The following is a 27,779-nucleotide window of genomic DNA, read 5'->3' as shown; positions in this document are numbered from 1 at the left end:
GTTTGTCTGAAGAAATGAGATTAATTCTTTGTAGCTTTTCCTCTTTTGGCGGATTTCAAATGGGATGTCTTTTAGAGTCTTAATATTTGTATTCCCAAATTTCAGTGGCTTTGCCGGAGTTGCCTTTAATATAACATCTCTGGTCTGTCTTCTTGCAAACTTGACTACAATCTCCACAGGCAGGCTATTTTTAAAAATGTAATTAGAGTATACCCGATAGGCAGACTCTATATCTTTTATTATTTTATCCGCTGATAAGCCTGTTACTGGAGCGATGATCTTTCCCAGAGTCTTCTTCAAATCTTCTTTTTCTTTTTCAGGCAGTCCCTGAAATCTGAGAGTCATGTTTGCTTTCTCCATTTGCAGCTGAATTAAACGGTTTTCCTGCAGCTTTTGTTTTATTTCCACCTCTGTCACTCTTTTCCTCATCTTCTTGTTCCCGGTGTCCATCTCTACCAGCTTCTCAGTTGCCTGCTCCACTTTTTCCTCCGTCTCTGCCAGCTGGCGCTGCTGCGAGGCAAAGTTTTGGTTTAGTGTGGCCAGTTGCTGGTTAATACCACCGAGCTGCTCCAATACTGGTTTTAGCATATCCGCTAACGTCTTCATGACGTCTGCTCCCTCTTCTGATCTTGGACTCTGGCTGCCTTTTGGTTTTATTTTCCCTCGTGGAACTGCCATGTTCTCTCTTTGTTTACAATTCAACACCTCTGTTTCAGAGCTCGAAAGACTCGCGGTTTCTCTATCCAAGCTCAAGTAAGTCTCTCAAAATGTAACGCTGTTTCTCTCCCCTCTCCCTCCCTTCGCTTCTTTGATCTATTCAATCGCTCAGGAGGCGTCCCTCCCTGCACTCCGTTTTCTCCACGGGGGGTGGGGCTTCGCTTTACAAAAACTCACGTTCACTGTTGGTCACTTCTGACCTCGCTCTCTTCTATCGCTATTCCGCTTGATCTCCTGCACCTGTCCCGGTCAGATTGGCTAACACCCATAGGTCACCCATCGGCTGGACCATCAGGGCGGAGGGAAGCCTCTATTCCACGGCTTCGAGCTGTCGAAGAGGCTAACCCTCAAAAGCCCTCCAAGCCGAAGTTGTGCTAGTCACCTCCTCGCGCTTCAAGGAGAGCGACCGCCATCGCCGATCCACCCACCGGAAGCTCTCGATGAGCTGAGTCAAAGGCTGGGCAATATTGTTGTGGTTGCCTAGTAACTCCTAACAGCCACTGAGAATTCAGTAGGTATTCTTTTCTTAAAGTAACAAGAATTGTTTGTGTTGTTTTTGGAAGTTTTAATCCTGATGAGTTTATTTTTTTTTAGATTTCAGATATTTCTACACTCCATGGGACTTAAGAACATAAGAACATAAGAGATGCCAATGTTGGATCAGGCCAAAGGCCCATCCAGTCCAACACTCTGTATCACACAGTGGCCAGAAATACCAGTGCCATCAGGAGGTCCACCAGTGGGGCCAGGACATTAGAAGCCCTCCCACTGTTGACACCCCCCCAAGCACCAAGATGCCAGAGCATCACTTGCCCCAGAGTCCCTATCTATACCTTGTGGCTAATAGCCACTGATGGACCTCTGCTCCATATGCTTATCTAATTCCCTTTTGAAGCCGTCCTAGCCGCCACCACTTCCCGTGGCAGTGAATTCCAAGTGTTAATCATTCTTTGGGTAAGGAGTTACTTCCTTTTATCTGTTCTAACCCGACCGCTCAGCAATTTCATGGAGCGCCCACGAGTTCTTGTATTGTGAGAAAGGGAGAAAAGTACCTCTTTCTCTACCTGCTCTTTCCCATGCATAATCTTGTAAACCTCAATCATGTCACCCCTCAGTCGTCGTTTCTCCAAGCTAAAGAGCCCTAAGCGCTTTAACCTTTCCTCATAGGGACAGTGTTCCAACCCTTTTATCATTCAAGTTGCCCTTTTCTGCACTTTTTCCAAAGCTATAATATCCTTTTTAAGGTGAGGTGACCAGAACTGCACACAGTATTCCAAATGAGGTCACACCATTGATTTATATAGGGGCATTATGATATTGGCTGATCTGTTTTACAGCTTCCATTACTTTGTTTGTTAACCATGCAGGCTTTTTCCTATACCTGTTTGTGCCTTTCCTAACCTGCGAAATATATATTTTTTGAGCTTCTAGAATCGTAGTTTTAAATAGTTTCCAAGCTTCCCCAATGGTTTTGACCCTTTCTACTTTTCCCTTCAGTTTCCTCCCCACATGTCCCCACTTCTTTCAAGTTTGTACAGGAATTCCTCCAGTCTGTCCCTAGCTCTGTTTTGTTACTCCATTGTTTTCTATGACACAGTTTGGAAAGAGATATATTGATATTATTTTTTCCTCTCCAATTGTTTAATGATTTACTGTACATGTTTTATAGACTGTGTATTTGGCTACATTACTGAAGGTTGCTTTTCTGAGAAGAAAAAAAGGGTGATAAACATTTTAACAAATGTGTGAAGGTATGTATTTTTCAGGGTTTCATGTTTTAATATAGGAGCAGGGCCCAACCATTTTCCAATAGTTTCTTGCACTTTTATTATTTTAAAATAGAAACACTTCAAAATATGTTTACATAATATGATGTGTAGCTCTGCATACAATCCGGCACCATTTAACCTTACAGAAATATCTCTTAGTTCGGTTCTTTTTTCTCTTATAAAGTCCATAGATTTGTCGTAGTTCAACTCTATAAAGCCATTTATACAGTTCAAAGAAAAAATGTGACCTTGTAATTTGTAAGGAAACAAGCATACCCAAAGAAGTATTAAAATTATGATTACCTGTTCGAGTAAAGATTCTCGTTCATCAATTAATTTTTTCAGTCGCATGTCTGGAAGGAAAAAGATACAAAATGCTCCATGTTGCTATTGTTTAAGTGAAAATGTCAAAGTTTGTATGTAAATGAAAAAATGAAAAAGATGAATGTTAGTGAAACTAATGATAATGCACGTACCATGGCAAATGAGGTCACAAACAGGACTGGGAGGGGGTTTCAGCCCAGGGAGCATGCTGGCCACTTCAGGAGAAGCACCCAGGGGCATGCAAAGCGGCTAGTCTTCTACTGTCAGTTAGCATGCAAATAGCTCTAGGTGGTCAAACACTGGAATACAAAAACTTCATAGACCTTTACAGTTGAATACTAGTACCAAGCAATCGACACTGTTACAACAAAGAGTCATACAACATCTCAAACATTCTGTCACTCTTTATTATAGGTTTTGCAGAAACAATTTTGTCATTTGGTATTTATTAAGTTCCACTGGGTGGCTCTGGAATTTATTTTCAAATAGATAGGAAAATTATGGATCTTAATGGAAATCTTTCAAGCCCAGGGGGAAAATAAAATTCTTAAATGTGCAGGATTGCAAGAAAAGGCATGTATTTTGTTTCCTATCTGAAACAAAAGTGGGCATTTTAGAAGGTCATTGTGTCACATAGCAATATCATTACATTTCTTGTGTAGAATGAAACATACATCTTAAATGCTGGCAATGGCATTTCAGCACCGGTAGACAAGCCTTCTTCCTTTTTATATATCCTGATCACCAGCTTCACCGGGCTCTCCCATACCCCCTCATCACCATGCAAGCTCCTTTTGAGAGTCAAAGGGCCATTTCATGGGAAATTACAGGGGCTGGCTTCTGTTCAGACACGAGTGAGTATGCAGACCTTCCTATCCACTTCTCTGGAAACCAGTAATTGTCCTTTGCACAGAAGGAAAATAGTCACAAGGAATCTCATTCTGACTGCTGAGCAGATCTCTGTCCCCTATGCGCGTACTTGGTTAGTTTATTTGTTAGATTCCTCTTGCTCTTCTGTGGACTAGGCAGGACAATTCACAACATTAAAATAAGAAATTAAGCAACACAGTATACAACAATGACAGAACAATAACAAAACCATATGAAAGCAAAAAGCATCAAAGAATGTATAAGTAAAAAACCCCAATGGAATAACATGAAATAATAACAATAACAATCATACACCCATGATACACAAAGGACTCCGCAGCAGTAAAGACAGAGAACCAGTAAAAGCCACAGGATAAAAAGTCTCCCATAAAGATGGAGTGTTGGTCTTTTGCCCCCCCCCCAAGAGAACGTTGTTTACTGACTTTCAGGAGGCCACGGAGGAGAAGGCGGCTGATCGTTGGCCCTTCCCTGGGAGGGAGTTCTCAAGCCTGGGGCGGTGCCGGCCCCAGGCAAACTATCATTCTGCACACGGGTAAGTGCAGCATTCTTTCTGTGTCATGGAGACTCCCGTCTAGAATGGATTCTGTCTAGAATACCTTGCAAGAGAAGGTTTACCTGGGGTTTGAAAGCTTCTCAAATATGATGTTTACTGTAGTGCAGCAAACAATTTCTGAGATCATAATTAAAGCGAGATTTTTGTAAAATATTACAATTTAACCATAGCCTAACACATTACACAATCATTTTGATTGGTGTCAATTAGGGATACCACAAATTTCGCAGTCACTTGGTTTGGCTGATATTTTCAACCAGACGGTAAATTTAAGCCAGTCAGGAACTGGTCTGGAGCACACTGAGCAGCCACACAGCTGCTGAACAAGCCGGCAGCTGCCTGTTGGCCCGAGGCCGGATCCCCACTCATCAGGGGATCACCCCCTGGGGGGAGTCAGGTTTAGATCCAACACCCACCCCAGCAAAATAACTGCAAAAGGGAGAAATGAAGGAGCTTGTTTCTATTCCTTCTTCTGCAAGCTGAGGTGCAGGGATTTTAATGTCTGCATTCCTTTCCTTTTCTCTATAGCCCAAGCCAACAGCTTGGGGTAGGAAGGAGAGAAATCAGGTAGACTTCTGATTGGTAGCAGCCATGCAGGCCGGGAGGTGCTGTGGAGAGGGGGAGAAACTGCCCTCTCCTCCCTCCTCCGTCATCAAGGGGCCATTGATGGAGGAGGCAGAAAGGCTGACTTTGTCCTCTTCTCCCTTTTTCCACTGCAGCAAATGCTACACTTGTGTGCACTCTGCCTTCTCCAATAGTGTACTATGAGTTTACAGCCTGGAAAGATTTTTTTTTATCAGGTTAGTATCTAATTACACAAGCTTAAAGTTATTTATTAAAATATTTATACCCTGCCTTTTTTCTTGGCTCAAATGGAAGCTTAAGGCCTTTGTAGTCCCTATCTGCATAATGAAACTTTTGTGACAAATGACTAAATCTAAGAAACCAACAGAATATGTACAAGCAGCTAAATACCAGAGAATTATAAGTACATTAGAAACAATATCAATTTAATTATATATATTTGCAAAGAGTGGGCAAATTTTAAGTATAAGAAGTTTATTCCATTATATTCAGTTCAGTACGTGATATACATTTTTGTGCTTTTATAATTTCACAGAACACCTAATATGTTGTATATAGCTCTACATTTTGCCCATTCCTCTCATTTTAATAGCTTAAAAGTAAATTTTAAAAGTTTGTATTATACAATTAAAATCCTCCTGGTTGGTGTACATTTAGAAATAAGGCACAGAGTGACAAACTAGGAACACGTGATTTCATGTTAATAAAAAAATGTACTACGTAGGAGTTTTGTGAATAATGTAGCAGTAGTCACTATCTTTTCTTTTTGTGGTTTTAAGTAATGACTCAGGTATTCATACAGAAATTCAAATTTGACTGTATTCTGGGGGGAAATCATCTACATGTAAGAAAAAATTTCTTCAAATGTTGGGGGGAAGGCACAGATAGAAATGGGCTGCAAGAAATGTTAGCTGATAAAAAGGCTGAACACAGAGTGCCCTTTTGACACATTCCGAACCATGTTCAAGACGAAGGCTTGACTCAGTGCAAAATGGCTAACGGGAATGGGCTGGATCCCAAGGTACTTTTGTATTCACTGAAGGATTTAAACCATATTTTGACAATAAAATCTGGTATTAATTGAGAATGTGTTAATATTCAAACCACACAATGTTCACCTTTATATTTCTCGAGCAAAACACCAACTGCTTTTTAAAAAATACTGAACGTACTGTACTTTACCGCTACTAGAATCAAATATACATTTGTCTGACAACTGACAGCATATACTAGAAGATCAGCAGATTTTAAAAGCACCCAAGGCTTAGCTTTCATTCAAATACTGAAAAGATAAAAACACTTTCTGTGTACTCTTGATGTGATTAAATGTCTTCATTAAGAATTCAATAGATTGGTACTGATGTGATAAATGATAATTAAACCTGATAATTTAACAGCATCATCAGATACATTCATAATTGCTATAGGAAAGGAATTTGTGTTTACAGTAAGTTAAAAAAGCAGAAGTTAGAAAGTTTTCTTTGGTCTATTGCACAAAAGTGAATTTTTACCCTGAACCTTCTCAGATGGCTGCTACGCCACCAACAAGCAACAGCCCAGCTTCTGAGATCATGCTACTACACAATCTTCTCGAGATTTACCTTTACCCTTCTTACTCACTTGAATTTCCTCTTGGCTTTCATCTACAACTCTCCCAAGATTTTCCAGCTGCTCTGAGGTACATTCAGCAGTTTCTTTTGTATTGTTTTCATCTAACAGCTTTCCATTTGTATTGCACAACACTTCATCTGGTGCTTTTGCAGACACAGAAGGATCAATTTGCAAATGCTCAGCTTTTTCAGATTCCTTTTGCTTCTCCTCCTGAATATTCTCATCACCTTCAGTCAGTAGTCTCTCCTTTATCTCCTCCTTCACAGAGCTCTGATTGGTTTGCTCCTTGTTATTGTCTTCTGCAACTTGTTCTTCATTCTTACATTGATTGTCACAGTCTTCCCTGAGCACAGTCTGCATTGCCCCTTCTGTAGCCCCGCCTTTCTCTTCTTTTTGCTTATTATTCTCTTCTTCATTACCCTGGCCTACATTCCTTTCAGAGGTATTCAGTTCTCCAGAAGGAAACTCAACAAAATCAATTGCTTCATGATACTCTTCACCAGCTTCTTCATCTTCAATCTCAAGCTTTTCTTCTTCAGTACTGAAGTCAACCTTCTGTGACTCCTGGATGTCTGGCACAATATCATGCATCTCTCCTGCCTCTCTGGGATTCTCATCTTCTTTCTCCCCTTCGGCCGCTTTTTCAGCATTCCCCGTGATTGTCATCACAGCTGGCCCCTGGACAATGTCAACTTGCTCTTCTGTACTCTGCTCTCCTGTAGGCTCAGACTTAACTTGTGTGGGATGATGCATCTCTCCTGCCTCTCTGGGATTCTCATCTTCTTTCTCCCCTTCGGCCGCTTTTTCAGTATCCCCCGTGATTGTCATCACAGCTGGCTCCTGGACAATGTCAACTTGCTCTTCTGTACTCTGCTCTCCTGTAGGCTCAGACTTAACTTGTGTGGGATGATGCATGTCTCCTGCCTCTCTGGGATTCTCATCTTCTTTCTCCCCTTCGGCCGCTTTTTCAGCATTCCCCGTGATTGTCATCACAGCTGGCCCCTGGACAATGTCAACTTGCTCTTCTGTACTCTGCTCTCCTGTAGGCTCAGACTTAACTTGTGTGGGATGATGCATCTCTCCTGCCTCTCTGGGATTCTCATCTTCTTTCTCCCCTTCGGCCGCTTTTTCAGTATCCCCCATGATTGTCATCACAGCTGGCTCCTGGACAATGTCAACTTGCTCTTCTGTACTCTGCTCTCCTGTAGGCTCAGACTTAACTTGTGTGGGATGATGCATCTCTCCTGCCTCTCTGGGATTCTCATCTTCTTTCTCCCCTTCGGCCGCTTTTTCAGTATCCCCCGTGATTGTCATCACAGCTGGCTCCTGGACAATGTCAACTTGCTCTTCTGTACTCTGCTCTCCTGTAGGCTCAGTCTTAACTTGTGTGGGATTGGTTTGACCTTCAGCAAATTCTTTATGTGCAGCTGATATGCATGCCAGTGTTTTGCCATCAGGTATGAATTCAGGTTTTCTCTCCCTGTATTTTATAGAGTCATTCTCTAATATTCTTTCCTCATGGATCTGGCATTCACTTGGAGATGCACTATCTGCAACATTTTTTCCTGATAAAATCTCTTTCATGGCAGGTTGCTCATTATTTTTCTCAGCATCGGCATCCATTGTTCCCAACAATGCATCTCTTTCTTCAGTCTTTTCAATGTGGCTCTTTCCAGTATTATTTTCACTTTCTTTTGTCTCTTGCTCTTTTTGTTCCTCTTCAACCAACAAATCATGTTGCAAAAGCATGGACTGGGGTTCTTGTATTTTAAGTTGTTTTTCTTCCTCTATAAGCTCAGCTTGTGCCCTTTCACAGGCACATGGGACGTCCCCCCCCTCTACGGCTGAAGTTATTACTTTGGTTTCCTGCTGCAGGAAAGCATTTTCTGCCTCATTCCTGTCCTTAGTTTTATCAATACCCTTTTTGCCCCATTCAGGTTTTTTAGTTATTTCTAAACTTTCTTCACCTTCAGCAGCTTGGCTCTCCAAATCCCTCTCAACAACTTTGTTCTCTCTAGTTTTTCTGGCCTCACATGGATACTCAACATTAGATTCGATCCTTGCTGCTTCTGTAAGGGCATCTCCTGTCGATTTCAGTGGTTCTGACTGACTGGAAGTTTCTGTGGGGTTCTGAGTCACAGAATCTAAAGTTCCTTCAAAGACTTCATTATCACTGGTTCCTGCCTCATCAACTAAAATATCTTTTTGGTTTTTTCTATTCTGTTCTTCAGAAAGTATTTCAGACACTATATTTGTTTCCAAACTAGCCTCAATACATGGATCTGCTATGTTATTTTGCTTATCAATTTTATTTACAACAGTCCCATCTTTAATGTTTTCAGTATTAGCCTCCTTCACTTCTGTTATATTACCCAGCAACCCCCATTCATCCCTTAATTCAGCCACATCACTGTTTCTAAAGTCACAAACAATTCTTGGAACATGCGCTGAATGATTTTCAGCTGGTTCCTCAAGTCCACCATTTAACGATGGCGCTGATGCGACTCGGCCTCCTGCGATTCCCTCTGCCTTCCCACTTCCATCCGCGTGCGTCTTTGTGTCCAGACATTCCTGTACAATTTCCATCTCCTCATTCTCCTCTGTGTGTTCCTCATTCTCAGTGCTTTGCAAGATTTCTCTTTTCCTCACATTCTCCACACTCTCATTTTTCATCTCCATTTCAATGGCTCTGCCTAAAAGATCATTAAGAAAGTTGAAGGGTCCACACTGTAGGGAGACTACTTAACTTACACCCTCACTTAAAACCCAGAAGAGAGAATGAATCAAAAGACTTGTTAAGAAATTTGCCAATTATGTGAAGCCAAAGAAGCAATTGAATTAGTATGTAGAATAAACAGTGAAACATTTCCATCCCCACAATAGTATGATCTTTATAAATCTGATCTGTTCTGCTTTTATTGACACTGTGAAGGTTTCACAGACTCAAGAGAACTGGCAATCTCTACTGACACTCTGTGTACAGTGATGCAGACAGACCTTATAAATTTTAATGGAACATCTATCCAAGTGAGTAACTGTATTAAGGACAAGAACATGTGGGCTGAAGGTTATAAAGGTGGGGGATTTCTTTTCAGAAACAGAATTTGGATCATATGTATGTGTGTGGGTGTGTGTGTGTGTGTGCGTGTGTTTTACTCCTGTTGGCTTGGACACCACATCTAAACTCTGCATTTCCCTTCGTGGGATATGGGGAGTTCCTTGTCTCCCTTCTCCTGTTGCAACAAAGACTGTTTCCCAAAATGCTGCCCCAGGGGGGACGGGGGACCCTCAGAAGCAGCATGATGGGCAAATGGGAGGGAAGGATCAGCCAATCAGCTCCCACGCCTACCAGCAGGCATGTCCCTCAGGATCCAAGGCACTGTGCTCGTAAGTAGCTGCAATGGTGCATACTGAACACTCCCAATTTTCTTCATAAGAATAAATAATACAATATTGAAAAATAAAAACGAGTATTTCATTTTTCTCTATTGACTTCCCTAACTCCTCACTCTTGTACTTTATTGCTGAAGAAAATATTAGGGTCCAAAAGGTGCTCATCACAAATCTGATCATTTCAACAGTACAGTCCTAAGGGGAAGAAAGTCCGAGTCCCCCCGGGGGGGGGGGCGGGGGCACCTTCCAGACCAACAAAGTTTTGTGTGCTCAGGGCACACGTCCTCAGGCACCCGGAAGCCCGCCCGCCCGCCCACGGGAGCTCCCACCCTCCCAGAGTTAAAGCGGTGTTGGTCCGGGGGTGCCCCCGCTGGGGGGGCTCAGACTCTGTTCTGCTGCTTCAGACCAACACGGCTGCCCCCACCTAAGTACTACAAAGTGCAACCCCACCCCCCATCGCCTACCAGTTCGTGTGGGTGGAATTCATTCTGTATTATTCTAGCCCCCACTCTGCCAGGGACACTGGCTGGGTAGTCTTGGGCCAGTCGCATGTTCTCAGCCTAACCTACCTCGCAGGGTTGCTGTAAAGTTACAATGAGAGGGGAATGGTGTAAGCGGCTCTTCATCCGCATTGGGGAGGAAGGCAGGGTATAAAGGAATACAATTTAAAACAAAAACAAAAAACCCCACGCACTCCCCCCTACGTGTTGCTCAGAAGCCAAGCCACTTCAGAGATTCTCATGACATTCATGTGTTCTATATTTTTCTATACAAAAACAGTTACACACTTTTTATACATGTTCCGCTGCTAATCTACGATGCCATTAAATCACTTACTTTTTGGACGGGGAAATGAAAGGCATTTGTTTAATCCCCCTTTTAAATGGAAAGAAAAGAAGTAGTACGCACAATGTGATCATCAGCACAGGTAGAAGACAGAATGTAAAGAAGTGATTGAACGAGCAGCATGCTGGTGATTTGTTAGTTCAGAATATAATAATTTTAAATGACAAGTAGCAATAAAACAGAAAGGTCTTACCTAGGGTACCATCTTCGGCTACCTTAACAGCATGACTTGTCACTGGGAGAAGTGTGGAAGAACCTGGAAGTCTATCACAAGTTTCTCCATTGGTAGCTATCTCTGTATTAGGGATTAGTCCATGTTTCTGCAGGCAAAATAATACAAGTTTTTATTAAGCTACCTTATAGTTGTGGAATACCTAGGACATGAAATTTGTTTACAGCAAGCTAGAGCCCCAAATCAGAGGTGACACAAAGCATATTCATACATACATGTATCCTCTGGTACATCTGGTAAATAGAGGAAATATTTTGGTATTTATTCAAAACATTTATTAGCGGCCTTTCTCCTTTGCAGAACTCAAGGCCACTTACAATATAAATAAAACTACTTCCAATTTAAAAAAACCCAATTAGGACTGCCATTAATAAGAGATTTATCAAAATGCAGTCCTAAAGAAAACTGTCTCCAGCGGCCTGCTGAAGACCGGCCACGAGAGGGCCAGGCAAACCCTCCCCGGGGGGGGGGGGAGGCTGCCCCATGACTGTGGGGCTGCCATGGGAAAGCCTCTCCCCACCACCTCCATTCCTGGGCAGGAATGTATGGGAGAAGACATCCCTTCAGATAAATTATTTAGATAAACAGAGATATCTTGATCTGTGGAAAGATTCCAATTACACTTTTATCTTTGCTCTTTCTCCAAGAAGTTCACAGCAACATGTTATCCTGACAGTAACTCTGTGAGGTTAGCCAGAGAGATAGAGGCAAGCAAAGTGAGTTCACAGGCAGATGTGGAATTGACCTTGAATTATGCAGCTGTTTTCAAAGACTACTCTCAATCTGGTTTGCTGGGCAACTAACATGTAATGTGTTTAGCAAGAGATGCTGACCAAGGCCTGTGCCACAGACATAAGGGAATACGGTCGACAGTAGGGAAGGCACAGGCTATCACCTCAGAGAAAAATGACCCAGCCACGCTGGTTCAGAAAGTCTCAAAAAGAAGAGTCACGTCATAATTCTTATTAGAATCAATGAAAATATCAGAGGGCAGCTGCGCTAAAGCTTTCTGAGGAGGAAAAGGGCGAGAAGAAAGGCCGACCCCACACGAGGGGACGGGAGGTTCACATTCTCTCCCCCGCCCCTGAAAGCTTTGGTGCAGCCCTAACCAGTTTTACTCATCACCAACTCATCTAATTAAATTTGTAACATATCCTGAACAAGCTGCAGACCAGAAGCTTTTCTATCACGGCCTAAAAATATTTCTTCTTCTCTTCTATGACTTTAAAATAAAATAAAATATTTTGTTAAAATGTTCCTAATCTACCTTTTCCATAGTTCAAGGTGGCTTACAAATAATTTTTTTTTAAAAAAAACAGCAACACTAAAGCCTCACGTAACTCTTTACTCCTAAAGTGCACTCAGCCTCCGCCCCCTTAAAAGCCCTGGCAAAAGGAGCAGGTCCGGCAGGACTTTCCTTTGCGCCATCATCATCCCCCTCTGATACCCAGGAGAACTCGGAAGCTGGCACAGTTCAGTGATACTGAGGATGCGCCTTATAAAAAAGGTATTATTACCCAGTTCTGGATTTAGACTTCTGTCAAATAATAGGCACCACTAGTGTACTTTTTTCCTCAATGATATTTTCTTGTTAGATACCATAAAGTGGCTGTATGTGTTTGACAATACAGTTCAGCACACACAGCAAGCATAAAGCCAGTCTATTTTACGTTTATCTAATCATGCCCCAATTGCAAAGCTCAAGTCAGCTTTTCTGTTATTTCTGCATACCTTCAATTGTTCTTTCAGCATATTCACCTCCTCTCTAAGATCATCTCGCTCACTTCTTATGGAATCAAAGAACTCTTTCTGCCTCTCTAATGCCTAAGTTTCCAAGAAACCAGCAAAGATAAGTAGTCAACAGGGAGAAAGGAGAGAGAGAAAAATAAAGACAATTAGCAATAAGAATAAGCAGGTTTCAGATATGGAAAGATAACAGAATTTGTACGTAAAAGGAGGAAAGATGTTTGTGGCTGTTATGAAGGCTTCCATTATAGATCTTATTCAGGTGGGTAGCTGTGTTGGTCTGAAGCAACAGAACAAAATTCAAGCCCAGTCGGGCACCTTTAAGACCAACAAAGTTTGATCCAAGGTATGAGCTTTCGTGTGCAGACACACTTCTTCAGATAGACTGAAATGGAAGTTATCAGTCCAAACATATAGGTAAAGGGTGACCAGCAAGTAGAATACAACATAATGAAGATGTTTAACAGATGCAAGGATCAAACAGGATAACAAGCTTAGTTTATATGGTCACCATTTGTTTGGATTTAATTCTGGAGGGAAACACAGTGAAGCAAATAAATATATCAAAATTGGAGATTGATGTGTAAATGTACCCTTCTTAATTGTGGAATGTTGAATTGTTGTTACGCTCCATCTGTCTCCAAATTACAATACATTCTACAATTCATTTCATTATATTACAACCACTATTCCAATCTACTATTCCAAATAAGCTGTATGCTAAAATAAAGAGGACGTATAGCCCTTCTTGGTGAGAATGCAGATGTAAGGACTGAATGAGATTAGCATATGTACATATGCTACATATATAATTTACATATGTACATATGTAATTTGGAAAGGTAGACTGGAATGTTTTTCTCTGGCCTGGTGACAGAGGAGACATAACGCTACACAACCCATCACCCCACCTCAAAGAAAAGGAGGCCATCAGGTCACCTCCGCGCTTGAGAGGAGACGGATGGAGCAAAACAAGAGGGTCTCAGTTAATTACTGCGAACCGAAAGGGCTAAGCTAAACTATATATATATATATATAACAGTACAAATATTTATTAAGGTGTACACATGTTAAAACTTATACTGATTAAAACATTTTTTTCCCTAAGTTCAGACTATAAAAGCTTATCCACTACTAATACATATGACAGGTAAACACTTTCCAACTGAAGACCAAACGCGTTTCGGCCCCTAAGGGCCTTCCTCAGTGGTCACTATTATCAATATATTATAGACACACATTCATACACCTGTTACAGAGTTTTAGTACACATATATTAAAACCAGATGTAGTTTCCTTGTAAACCTACAATTGTACTCCTGGTATTAGTGATGGGCCATAGGTATAGCCATATCACCTCCACAACTTATTCTGGTAACCGCGATTTCATAGGTCAGAATGTGTGTCCCTCCATCAAGGAGGCACCTGAATTTAAGCTCCTTCTGGCTTCAGAGTGTGGTCTGAATTCTTCTGAATGCTGGCAGGTAGAAACAGGCTCTCACTGACTGGCCACCGGGTTGGATCCTCTCCGCACCACCCTCTCCCCAGGGCCAGAGACAACTGGCCTCACCACCATCGGGTAATCTCTTCTCTGCCACAGGACCCAGCGGGGCTTCCCTGAGCCAGACCAGAGCTCTGCCTGCTCCCCCCCCGAAGGCCTTCCCTGAACTCACTGCGTTCCCATTCACTTATTTAGAAACCAGAAGGGATCGGGGGTGGGTGGGGGGGTGGAGGGGGGCCGAGAGGGCAAAGTTCTAGCAGCACCACTGCAGCAAGAAACCATTCAGGTTGTTTCCTCTGAAGGCTTAGAAGGGGGCTTAGCGCCCTTAAATTTCCTCTGGCAGCATTTTGAGCTGTCCCTCTTTGGTCTAAGAATGCCAGTGTGTTCCTCGTATATAAACATGAAGGCTAAAGTTCAATTTTTTAAAAAAGATTTTAATAATAAATGGCTGGACAGCTGCGTACACATCAATATATCTAATTCTCAACATGTAAGCTGCCCTGAGAAGGGAGCACTCACTGGAGAAGACCCTGATGCTGGGAAAAATTGAAGGTCAAAGAAGACGGGGACGGCAAAGGATGAGATGGTTAGACAGTGTCATAGATTTATTTTATTTATATTTATTTATATTTAAATTTATACCCCGCCCTCCCCGAAGGCTCAGGGCGGCTCACAAGGGGCACAAATGCCCAAGTTAAAACATTAAAACAGTACAGAATAATATAAAATACAATTACAATTTCACTAAAATTTACTTTACGGTGTTCCAAAATTATTTAACTATAAAAGTTCAAGATGGGATTCTAAAATTATTAGCAACAAGCCACAGTAGTAACAATAAATACAGCAGCAACAATATACATCCGTACAGCGTTGACCTCTGCCCGGCACGTCTCGCACCCCCAATAGTTCCCGCTCTGAAGATGGTCAATTTGCGGGACTGATGAGGGGGGCGTAGATAGAAAGATGGTGACATAATGATGATGGCGTAATGATGGTGGTGGCGGTGGCTCCTACTTGAAAGCCTGGCGGAAGAGCTCCGTTTTACAGGCCCTGCGGAACTGCACCAAGTCCCGCAGGGCCCGGATCTCTTCTGGGAGCTCATTCCACCAGGTAGGAGCCGCCACCGAGAACGCCCTAGCCCTGGTAACCGCAAATTTGATGTTTCTGGGGCCTGGAATGTCCAGGAGATTTTGATTCCCCGACCGTAGTGCCCTTGGGGGAACATGTGGGGAGATGCAGTCCCTAAGGTAAGCCGGACCCTGACCATATAGATGCAACGTACATGAAATTGAGCAAATTTCAGAGGACGGTGGAAAACAGGAGGGCCTGGCGAGATCTTGTCCAAGGGGTCGCGAAGAGTCGGACTCGACTGTGCGACTAAACAACAACAACAAAGCTGCCCTGAGCCCGCTTTGGCGGGAAGGGTGGGGTATAAATTGAACTAATAAATAGATAAATAAATAAATAAACATGGCCCCATCTGTGGATACAGATCATTTCTGCAAACCTGAGAAAAGCCCCAGGTTTGCAGAAAACCCTGAAATCTTAAAACAATAACACCTAGAGTACTGTGTTTTGGGCACCACAATTTAAGAAGAATCTAGACAAGCTGGAATGTGTCCGGAGGAGGGCAACGAACATGCTGAGGGGTCTGGAAACTAAGTCCTATGAGGAAAGGTTGAAGGAGCTGGGGATGTTTAGCCTGGAGAGGAGACGACTGAGAGGCAATACGATCACCATCTTCAAGTCCTTGAAGGGCTGCCATATAGAGGATGGGGCGGAGTTGCTTTCTGTTGCCCCAGAAGGTCGGACCAGAACCAAGGGGTTGAAATTAAATCAGAAGAGTTTTCGGCTAAGCATTCGGAAGAACTTCCTGACAGTTAGAGCAGTTCCTCAGTGGAACAGGTTTCCTCGGGAGGAGGTGGGGGGCTCTCCTTCTTTGGAGGTTTCCAAAGAGAGGCTAGATGGCCATCTGACAGCCATGTTGATTCTGTGAACTCAGGCAGATCATGAGAGGGAGGAGGGCAGGAAGGGTTGCCTCAGGGCTTAGTTCTCGTGGCCCTTTCTTACACGCCCAGGGAAATGCTGATCGCCACTTTGGGGTCACAAAGCAATTTTTCTCCAGGCCAGTTTGGCTGGGGATCTTGGAGGTTTTATGTCATCTTCTGGGCATGGAACAGGGGTCACTGTGGGTGTGTGGAGGGGGAGGTATTTGTGAATTTCCTGTGTTGTGCAGGGGTTGGAGTAGATGACCCTGGAGGAGGTCCCTTCCAACTCTATGATTCTATGACAGGGTTGCCACTAAAATTTTCTTTTTCATTTCCCTGACTTTCCCTGACCAACATTTGTCAATTACCCTGACAGCAATTCAAATATAACCACAAGTTAAAAAATATATTGCAGTAATGCAAGGTAAGGTTCCACTCTACAACTACACAAGTCTCAACTGCAAAAATATTTGTCAAAGAGATTTAATATCAGCTTCTTTCAACATCAACTGCAGCAACATCTGTTTTGGAATGGCACCAAAAATTACACCAAGATACAGATTTCAATTAAAATAAACTCTGAATGCTAACAAATGGCATAACATTTTCGTTATTGTTTTAAAGGTACAGTAAAAATTACATGAACGTTCTATCTAAAATGGTTGGGAAAGGGCATCATTGAGTTCTGCACTTGTGTTCTGCTCCTTCTCTATTCCAGTTGCCACAAGAACAGATCAGGCTCTTGCAGCAGCAGGTCAAAAATCCACAGCTTGAATATATTTCAATCACAATTTCCCTGACTTCCCCTGACTTCAGACCAATTTCCCTGACTTTCCCGAAAGTGGCAACCCTGCATGAACAAAACTGGGGTTGGGGTGGGGTGGGGTGAACCACCTGGGATTTTTTTAAAAAGTGCCTGTAGCTTTGAGACATGGAAACCAACTGGACATTTGGGGGGGGGGCACTAGGCAACCACAACCCTTATCAAACGTTTGTTTCTGTCCGTCAAAGAAGCAAGGGCAAAGGAGCAGGGCCCTCTCCAGGGCTACTTTGGCCCCCTGGCTGACCGCTGCTCCCCTTGGCCACTGACGATCATGCAATCGGCACAACTCCTCCTTCCCCCCCCTGGCTGGGGTGGGGTGGGGGGGTGGCAGCCCTGACCTGACGCAACCCGGCTCGCCCGAGCCCAGTGGCAGAGAGCCTCCACAGCCCTCGTTTGACTGGGCCTGGCCATGGCCCCCACACAAGTCGCCCGAGCAACTTCCTCTCTCATGACTTTTGTAACTGGCCCCTGACAGCAAGAAGGTGTCAGGGGGAGGGAAGGCAGGAAAGCTGACAGCCAGCATGGGGTTGTGGTTACAGAGAGAGAGACCCAGGTTCAAATCCTCATTCTGCTATAGAAGCTTGCTGGGTGACCTTGGGCCTGTCACTTTCTCACAGCATAATAAGAACATAAGAACATAAGAACATAAGAGACGCCAATGTTGGATCAGGCCAAAGGCCCATCCAGTCCAACACTCTGTGTCACACAGTGGCCAGAAATACCAGTGCCATCAGGAGGTCCAGCAGTGGGGCCAGGACATTAGAAGCCCTCCCACTGTTGACCCCCCCCCCAAGCACCAAGAAGACAGAGCATCACTTGCCCCAGAGCCCCTAGCTATACCTTGTGGCTAATAGCCACTGATGGACCTCTGCTCCATATGCTTATCTAATTCCCTTTTGAAGCCGTCCATGCTTGTAGCACCCACCACTTCCTGTGGCAGTGAATTCCATGTGTTAATCACTCTTTGGGTGAAGAAGTACTTCCTTTTATCCGTTCTAACCCGACCGCTCTGCAGTTTCATGGAGTGCCCACGAGTTCTTGTATTGTGAGAAAGGGAGAAAAGTACCTCTTTCTTTACCTGCTCTTTCCCATGCATAATCTTATAAACCTCGATCATGTCACCCCTCAGTCGTCTTTTCTCCAAGCTAAAGAGCCCTAAGCGCTTTAACCTTTCCTCATAGGGAAAGGTTAAATAAGGCTGTTGTGAGCAGGGCCGGCCCGAGGTGTTTCTGCGCCCTAGGCGAGGCGCAGATGCCAACCTCCCGGTGGGGCCTGGAGACGTGTGTGTGTGGGGGGGAGGGAAACAAAGCTTCCCAAAAGTGAAGCTTGGCAGGAGTGCATGACCGGCGCAACAGCACCCGCCAACTGGGTCCCCTTCCCCTCCGTCCCACCCGCCAAGGGCCACCCCGGCCTCTCCAACAGGGTGCCCGGCACCGCAGACCAACCCCCCCCCACACACACACGGGGGTCCTTGCCCGACGCCTGCAACCCGGCGACCCTGCCAGGGGCAGGCGACTCCTCGCTGAGGGCCCCCCACACACACGCCTTCCTCCTGCCGTAACACCTTCCTCTCACTGGCCTTGCCGGGCGTGGGCCTCTGCAGCAGCTTCTGCACAGCACCCACGTCCTCTGCCTTGACCACCGCCATCAGCTCCTGGTCCTTGCCTGGGGCGGCTGGCCGGGGGGGTGGCCCCTCTCTGCCTCTGCCACGGCGCACAACCGGGAATGGGGTGAGATGGGGACTGAGGAGGGGCCGGGCGCTCACTCCCTCCTGTTTGCCTGCCTTCACCGCCGCCGCTGGGGGGCTCGCAGCAGTGGCAGCTTCCTCCTCCGTGCAGCCCTAACCCGCAGCAGCCTTGACCCGCAGCAGCAGCGCCGCTGGGAGCTCCCCCATGGCTGGGCGCGCCGGAGCTGCAACCACCGCGCTCCACCGCAGAGAAGTCGCCCAGAAGGGCCAGGCCAGAAGAGCCAGGCCGCCTCTCCCCGCCCGGCCGTGGGAAAGCTGCTGCAGCAGCCAGTGGCGCTCGGGGAACGTGGGGCTGGCTGGCTGGGGATGCGTCTGCTTCAGCGGCAGAGCAGGGGAGGCGAACTTCGGCGGCGCGCAGGCTTTTTTGGGGGGAGGCAAACTTTGGCACCCCATCCAGTGCCTGCCGCCTCATCCGGAGCCCGGCGCTCTAGGCGAATGCCTAGTTCGCCTAGCGGTTGAACCGGCCCTGGTTGTGAGCAGAAAGTGGACGACCCGAGAATGATTTAAGCCACTCTGGGTCTCCAGCGGGGAGGATGGTGGTGAATAAATGAAGTGCATAAATAACAAGTAAAGCTGAAGACTAGGGGCACAGATAAAATAAAGGTTGGTTGGGGTATGGGAAAGTGAGAAGGAAGCAGGGAAAGGGGAGAGGATATGGAGGCTGCCAGGAGAAGAGAACAGTGCTTTTCTAGTTGGCACTACAGATGTGAAGGCCTGGAGAAAAATGGTAAAAACCTTGGAAAAATAAGCACCTTCTCATTTTCCCCCCTGAAGACTTCTGGGCAGTACTGAAAAAAAGTTTTTCAAAATGTTTTCTCTTTTGGAATGAGTAAAATGATTTTTAATGGAAATAAATGTTTATTTAATTATTAAAAAACAGACATAAACATTAAGTACAGATCCCGCTCCCCATATAGAAAAACAACACACAGTATACACATAACAACAACAACAAAAACCCAAAAAAGAGACGGGGGGGGGGGTGACACTGTCTAACCATCTCATCCTTTGCCGTCCCCGTCTTCTTTGACCTTCAATCTTTCCCAGCATCAGGGTCTTCTCCAGTGAGTGCTCCCTTCTCATTTGGTGGCCAAAGTATTTGAGCTTCAGTTTCATTATCTGGCCTTCCAGGGAACAGTCAGGGTTGATTTCTTTTAGGATTGACTGATTTGATCTTCTTGCAGTCCAAGGGACTCTCAAGAGTCTTCTCCAGCACCATAGTTCAAAAGAATCTATTCTTCGGCGCTCGGCCTTCCTTATAGTCCAACTCTCGCAGCCATACATGACTACTGGGAATACCATTGCTTTGACCATGCGGACTTTTGTTGGCAGGGTGATGTCTCTACTTTTTATCATGCTGTTTAGGTTCGCCATCGCTTTCCTCCCAAGGAGCAGGCGTCTTTTAATTTCATGGCTGCTGTCACAGTCTGCGGTGATCTGGGATCCCAGGAACGTGAAGTCTGTCACTACTTCCACGACTTCCCCTTCTATTTGCCAAGGAGTGATGGGGCCGGATGCCATGATCTTAGTTTTTTTGATGTTGAGCTTCAAGCCCACTTTTGCGCTCTCCTCTTTTACTCTGAGCAAGAGGCTCTTTAGATCCTCTTCACTTTCAGCCATTAGAGTGGTATCATCTGCATATCTGAGGTTGTTGATCTTTTCCCCAGCAATCTTAATTCCCACTTGTGATTCATCCAGGCCAGCATTTCGCATGATGTACTCTGCATATATATTAAATAAGCAAGGTGACAATATACATCCTTGTCGTACTCCTTTTCCTATGCTAAACCAATCAGTTGTTCCATATCCGGTTCTAACTGTTGCTTCTTGACCCTTATGCAGGTTTCTCAAGAGAAATGTGAGGTGGTCTGGTACTCCCATCTCTTTAAGGACCTGCCATAGTTTGTTGTGATCCACACAGTCAAAGGCTTTAGCATAGTCAATGAAGCAGAAGTAGATGTTTTTCTGGTACTCTCTTGCTTTCTCCATAATCCAGCGAATGTTGGCAATTTGATCTCTAGTTCCTCTACCTCTTCGAAACCCAGCTTGTACTTCTGGCAGTTCTCTATTCACGTACTGTTGAAGCCTAGCTTGTAGGATCTTGAGCATGACCTTGCTAGCGTATGATATGAGTGCAATTGTGCGATAGTTTGAACATTCCTTGGCATTGCCCTTCTTTGGGATTGGAATGTATACTGACCTTTTCCAATCCTGTGGCCACTGTTGCGTTTTCCAAATTTGCTGGCAAATGGAGTGCAGCACTTTAACAGCATCATCTTCTAAGACTTTGAATAGCTCAGCTGGGATACCATCACCTCCACTAGCTTTGTTGTTAGTAATGCTTTCTAAGGCACATTTAACTTCACATTCCAGGACCAGCTTGTATTGTTACAACATGATTAAAGTATGGAGAGAGGATTATTTAACTTTATCCCATAATTTGAGGAAGGGCTTAAACATACTTTGGGTATTGTTCTGAGTTGTGTATAATATAAAATCGTGCCACGTTTCAAAAAAGTCTACCATTTTGGCTTTGGATTTGATTATTTTCATTTGACTTGTTAATTTTTCAGCTATTGCAATCTGCCATAACTCAGAATACCATGAGTGTAATGTTAATAATTCTGCAGCTTTCCAACTTTTAGCAACTCTCCTGTGCACTGCCATTAACATAAACAGTATTAGTCCTTTAGAAGTCACCTTTTCGTTTTGTTTCTCCCATATTGTTAATAGGGTCAAAGCTGGTGTAACACCAATGGTTTGACGTGTAATTTTTGCCAATTCTGCAAAAATTTTCTCCCAGAACTGTGACACTACTGGGCACAGTCACCACATATGAATATAATCACCTTGCTGATTACACTTTCTCCAGCATTTTCTGTTATTTGTGTTGGTTATTCTTGCAAGGCGAACTGGGGTGAAATATCACCTATGTAATAATTTCAAGGAGTTCTATCTAAAATCTATTGATATAGTTTTCCTTGATTGGGTAAACTATATCGTATTCCAGATATTTTGCTCAATCTTTATTCCGATATCTTACTCCCATTTTATTTTCAACCCACTTAGCGAACCTGAATCTGTCTCAATAAGAGATGCGTATATTTTAGAGGTTACTCCTTTTAGACTTGTCATACATTGCATTAAATTCTGTTCAAATCCATAGAATTTACAATTAGGTAATGCAGTTGATATAGCGAAAACCAATTTAACTCTCCTTGCAATTTCTCTTTTAATTGCATCACAGTAAAGGGAGTCCCATCTACATATAGATACATCTAGAAGGGGGCGGAGCTGAGCTGGATAACGGCAGACGCCTAATCCGAGGGCTCCAGGCCTAGATGCCGAAAAGGGCTCCAAAACACAAACTTAATAGTCTTTTTTTTATTATTTAAAAGCTTTATTCCCTCTCCTAAAAAGGAGAGATATTTCGCTTAATTAGAAAGGGGGAGGGTGTATAGTGGGATCAAGAGAAAGCTGAGTGATGTTTTAACTAGTAAATTAATCTGTTAGTAATATAAATCTTTTCTTCTTTTTCTTTTTGAGTGTGTTGTCAAACTTCTTTCCTCATACCGGTTAAGTACATTGTCTATGTTAATATGTTAGTAGTGTCCCATTGGTGTCTTGTTAATAAAGTCTTTTCAAAGCGCATTTCGAACCGATTTTCTGCGGGTTGGCTTCTTTTAGCCTCCAGCTTCTACAAGGAACTTCCTCTGCTTGCTTCTCTCCGGCTTCTCGGCTCCTCCTCCGGGTCGCTGTTTTCTCTTTTTACAAACTGCCAATGCTGCAATCCTTGTTCCGTCATGCCTCTTCAAAAGGTCTTTGGCTTTGAGAATGGATTTATCCTTTTTCTTTCGCTTTTAAGTCACAAACTTAATAGTGTTTAACAGATGAAACTTCGGCTGCATTAGAAAGCAGAAAGCAGAAGACCTAAATAATCCAAATATTGAGAGTCTGTGGATATTCCCTTAAGGGTTTGGAGGAATATCACAATAATCAGACTCCCTCCAAGGGCACAGAGAAAAAAAACAATGGGAGCGATGTCGAAAACATCTTACAAGGTATGCAAAAATAACTATCGCTTTTATGAAAGAATTTAAAACAAGAATTAATGGATGGATGGAGAGATTGATTAAAACTTATAAACAGTCAATTAAAAGAATTAGTAGATAATGTTAAAAGTGTGGCCGAGTCTGCTGAGCGAGCTCTGGATATCAGTAGAGCACAGCAGGAGAAAATCAAGAAACTGGAGAACCAAAATAGAACTATGAAATTAAAATTAGCTAATCGTATAAACATCCGCACCCGTGGGGTGCAGGAGAAAGCTGAGGGAGATGATGTCATAGGGTTTCTCACTGACTGGTTAAAATGATTTTTAAGAAAAGATTTACTCACTCAAAGTGTAAAGCGTGAAGATTCTTATATGAAACAGTCTGTAGACCTATCCAGCAGTCAACTCCAAGATGCCCTGGGGCCACACGGAGGAGGATGCTGCTGCTGCCGCCTTCCTGAGAGGAGCAGGCAAGGTCTTGCTTGCTGCAGGCCTCGGGGGACTTTGGCCTAGCTTTGTGGACATGCTGGAGGCTCCCTTTGCTCCCCGGTCCCCTTAAAGGGCCGTTACACAGACACCTGGAGTCTGGGGAACCAGTATGTTGAAGGGCATACCCAAGGCTTTTTTTGTAGAAAAAGCCCAGCAGGAACTCATTAGCCTAATAGGCCACACCCAACAGCAGAAACTCATTAGCATATTAGGCCACACCCCTGACAGCGCAGAGAGAGAGATAGAGAAGGAAAGAAGGAGGGATAGAGGGAAAGAAAGAGAAGGAAAGAGGGGATAGAAAGAGAGAAGGAAGAAGGGGAGAGATGGAAAGAAGGCGGGAAAGAGAGAAAGAAAGAGAGAAGGAAAGAAGAAGGGAAAGAAAGTGAGAGAGAGAAGGAAAGGACGGAAAGAAAGAGGGCACAGAGATGGGGGGGAGGGAGGTTCTCCCACCCCCCTATCAAGCCCCCCCCCCATGGCTCACTCACTCACCCAGATCAAGCCTCCTCCTCCCCCGCATCAGCCATGCCACGCCCACGCACCCCTGATCAAGGTGGCGCAGGTCTTCCCTGGGCCCCACACCTTGGCGCAGGCCGGGGAAGGTGGGCGGGGGGTGGGCTCTGCAACTTACCTCCCTGCCTCTTGCTCCTTGTGACCCGACTGAGGGCTGCTGGGAGCAGGGGGCGGGGCTTGCTGCATGTGCCCGCCCCCCCGGGCTCAGAAGGCAGCTGGAACACCGTTCCATCCCAAAAATAGCCCTGGGCATACCTACTGTTTTAACGGGATTAATTCTGTCCACAGTTAATGTGTGACAGTGTTTATTATAATTCACTATTGAATAGTTCATTGTTTTCAATGTTATAAAGCCTAACCGGATATACATATATGCCGTTAGTCCACATTTGACTCCCTCAGACTGTTTCTGTTGAAGTAATACACGGTCATCGTTTCCAACAAAATCTGTATTATCTGTTTTCAACTCCTCCCCACTGCTTTGATAGCAAAGATACACGTTGCAAGGTAGCATATGGGGCAGCAGTCTCCAGCTCTCTTTCTTGAATCTGTAGTTTTGCTTTTGCAGTTTTGCATTGATACCATTAAATTTCATAAGTATGCCAAGTACTGCAATTTTGCATACTGAGTAAGTTACACATTATGTTATTAAAGCAGTAAAGTAAGTTTAGGCTTAGTAAGAAAGTTCTGTATACATTTTAATTTTTCCAAAAATCTGGGTTTCCCCCCCCCCCCAGGCTTCAAAATTATTGGAAATTATATAGCTCTGGATGGTACACTAATGTATCATAAGCAGTGTTACCTGCTGCTGCGTAACATGGCACATTGCTGCAGCCACTTGCAGGCAAAAGTACTCACGGTTAGGCCGTGCAATGGGCTGCGCTGATCGTGATAGGCCTGCTGTCCAGACTTTATAAGGAGCACCATGAGTCCTGCTTAATGGACTCCACTCCTGGGACAAGCACCAGAAGCACAGTTCTGCTCAAAGGAATGTGGTATAATGATCAGCACAAGCCATCTGCAGTATCTCCTGGGAACAGGACATACCACTACTCAGCAACACGCATCTTTACAAATCAAAGAAACACTTAGGGTGGGACTTCTTTGCTTAGCGCAACACAAATCTTCTCCCCACCTGCACGACAGTCTTATTCATGTCCCACACTGTTCTCAGGAATTTCCACCCACTGTCACCAAATCTATCAAAAAACATAAAGTGGGCAAAACATTGAAATGCTTAAAAAAAAAAAAATTGAAATGCTGATGGCACTCAACAGCTGCATCTGCCGATGGATAGATGTGGCCGGACACCGCCCCCCCCCCCCCAAATCTGGCTGAGGGTCTGGAAGACATGGCTGGATGGTTGAAGCAGAGCAAGCTGAGACTGAGTCCAACCAAGATGGAGGTTCTGTGGTGGTGGAGGGGGGGGGGATTCAGGACTGGGGTGCCAACTTCTGGCTCTGAACGGTGTGCCATTAACATCGGCATCCAGTCTTAAGAGCCTGGGGATGTTTCTGGATGCCTCTCTATCAATGGAGGCCCAGATCACGGATGTTGCCAGGCTGGCGTTTCTCCAGCTTCGCTAGGTCAAGCAACTGACCCCCTTCTTGTCTCTCCCTGACCTAGCCACAGTAATCCATGCAACGGTCACCTGTAGGCTAGACTACTGTAACTCACTCTATGCAGGGCTACCCTTGAGACTGGTCCAAAAGTTACAACTGGTCCAGAATGCAGCGGCCCGGGGTCTCACCAGAACCCTATTAACATCGCACATCCAACCGATGCTCTGCTAGCTGCACTGGCCCTGGGTTAAATATCAGATCAAGTTCAAGGTTCTGGTATTAACCTTTAAGGGCCTGAATGGTCTGGAACCCATGTACCTTTGGGCCCACCTCTCCTGGAAACCCCCCCCCCCCCAAGAGCACTGCGCTCAGCAAAGAAAAATCTTCTGGAGATCCCTGGCCCAAAAAATATCCAGCTGTCCTCAACCGGAGCCAGGGCTTTTCCAGCCCTGGCTCCGATCTGGCAGAACTCTCTGCCAAACGACATCCGTGCCCTGCAGGACCTAGTCCAGTTCTGTAGGGCCTATGAGGTGGAGATGTTCCGCCAGGCCTATTGATGAGGACGGAAATGTTTTTTAATTAGCCTGGCCTCTCTCTGTTCACTTCCCCCTAGGGGAAAGCAATTTGGATGTAGAAGCCATCTGAAATGATTACCGAAATTGTTTTATTGTTTTTACCTATTTTAAATTGACTATGATTCTAAACTTGAATGTGGCACACCACCCAGAACCCCAAATATGGGGAAGGGCAGTCCAAAAATCAAATAAATAAATAAATAAATTTGCTCCATTTGTATAAAATCTCAAATGTAGTATTGCTGGTGCTGAATTCTTTCCTTAAAATAACAAAAAACAAACAAAAACTGTTCTATTCTTTGTCTCCAAATTGTTTGTACTAAGATAGCTGCAATTCAGTTTACCAGAATGCATGTCTTGCCTTACATATGTGCATTCTGCCACATTGTGATGAGTTTAACAGATAAGGCATGTAGTTGCTGCTTGGCTTAACAGAGACACAAACTGCAGTGTCCACTATTCACACGGAAGTATCCATGTTGGAGCAATCCTGACCAGGTCTACTTAGAATCCTGCTCTGATCGATTCAATTGGTCTTACTCCCAGAAAAGTGTTCTTCGGATTGCAGTGTACAAATACAGAGATGGCTGAGGTGAAACTTGCAGTTGGCAGAACTGTCGTCTACAACCTGCAGCTTCTGAGGACCCCCCCCCCTCCCAGTGCCACTGCAGCCCCACGTGCTACTTAAAAAGCCACCGGAGAAAGCTGGGCGGCCCCCTGGAGCAGTTTCCAACACAGCACAAGTTGGTGCAGCCAGAATGAGCAACCCAGCCTGCCCCCCCCCAGGTACGTACATGCAGCGATTCTTGGACAGCACAGGAGACTCCTGGGTGTACTGACAGAATCCACGACACATTGACATGGCATTCCTTGGTTTAAATGACAGCACTGACAATCAACACTGACAGGACAGAGAATCCTACCCCTATCTTTTTTTCTTTCCACTCTATTGTCTCTTGAAGATCAGACATTTCCCTGGTATAGCCTTCCTGTTTCTGTTGCAGTTGCTGGATTTCCTGAGAGGCAGGTGCAAACAAAAAGACAGAAAGTGTACAAGAGAGTTAATCAGAAGAAAAGAAAATCTAAGCTTGCAACATTAGCAATGAAAAAGTTACATGCACTGGGGCCAATTTATGCACCTCCCATATTTCTGAAATCCCAAAACTTTCCAACTTATGCTCAAAAGCAAATGCCAGTGTCTTCTAGCATGCAACAAGGTAGGCAACCAAAGGGCATGCTGTGGGTCTGGCTGTCAACACCACCTCCTCCTTGGATGAGACCGAGGGAGCCGGCCCCAGCCCTCGGATGCTGCACCTGGACAAGGGAGGGATTCCCTCGGGGGCCGTCTCCGGCCAAGGTCAGCGTGTGCCACACCCTCCGCCTGCAGCCTGGGATCCAAAGCGGAAGGAGAAGCCCGCAGCCACCAGCCTCACCCCCGGGGGTTCCCAGAGAAGGCAGGCCCAGAGGGAGGCACCAGAGTGGCAGTGCTGTAAGGCACCGTTGGCAGCCCAGCACCACTCAGTATCTGCCTCCGAGTAGGAGCTACTACAGGATCAGTGCTGACAGTCTGGCAGGCTGTTTAGCCATTGATGAGCTGCACCAGTCGCTGGAGGACTCCTGATAAAAGCGGCCAGAAAAGGGTCAGCCAGCGTGGAAGCAAGCTGTCCACAACCCTCGTTTAATGGAGGGTTGTAGACAAAGTAATGGAAGCTGTAAAAGGTAAGAAGGATTCCTTTAAGCGGTGGAAAGCTAGTCTCAGTGAGGTTGATGAAAGGGAACACAGGCTGTGGCAAATAAAATGCAAGTCTGTGGTCAGGCAGGCAAAAAGGGAATATGAGGAGCATATTGCAAAAAATCATAAAG

At 44.7% G+C, this 27,779-nt stretch overlaps 1 protein-coding gene across 1 annotated transcript in view; it reads right to left on the bottom strand.

Annotated features, from left to right (window-relative positions):
- Nucleotides 1-6,163: 6,163 nt before the first annotated feature.
- LOC107121181 overlaps nucleotides 6,164-27,779 on the bottom strand; it is a 136,880-nt gene continuing 115,264 nt past the window's right edge. Inside the window, exons 14-17 of the mRNA XM_015424055.1 lie at nucleotides 26,840-26,932; nucleotides 12,653-12,745; nucleotides 10,883-11,009; nucleotides 6,164-9,143 (exon numbers count right to left, since the gene is read on the bottom strand). Of these exons, the coding sequence (XP_015279541.1) occupies nucleotides 6,409-9,143; nucleotides 10,883-11,009; nucleotides 12,653-12,745; nucleotides 26,840-26,932 (3,048 nt within the window). The 3' untranslated portion in view covers nucleotides 6,164-6,408. The remainder of the gene's footprint in view (nucleotides 9,144-10,882; nucleotides 11,010-12,652; nucleotides 12,746-26,839; nucleotides 26,933-27,779) is intronic.

Source organism: Gekko japonicus, unplaced genomic scaffold (genome assembly GCF_001447785.1).
Source record: "Gekko japonicus isolate JY-2015 unplaced genomic scaffold, Gekko_japonicus_V1.1 scaffold623, whole genome shotgun sequence".
Classification (NCBI taxonomy): domain Eukaryota; kingdom Metazoa; phylum Chordata; class Lepidosauria; order Squamata; family Gekkonidae; genus Gekko; species Gekko japonicus.
Note: the sequence above shows the minus strand (reverse complement) of the source record. Positions and strands in the feature narration are given on the sequence as shown.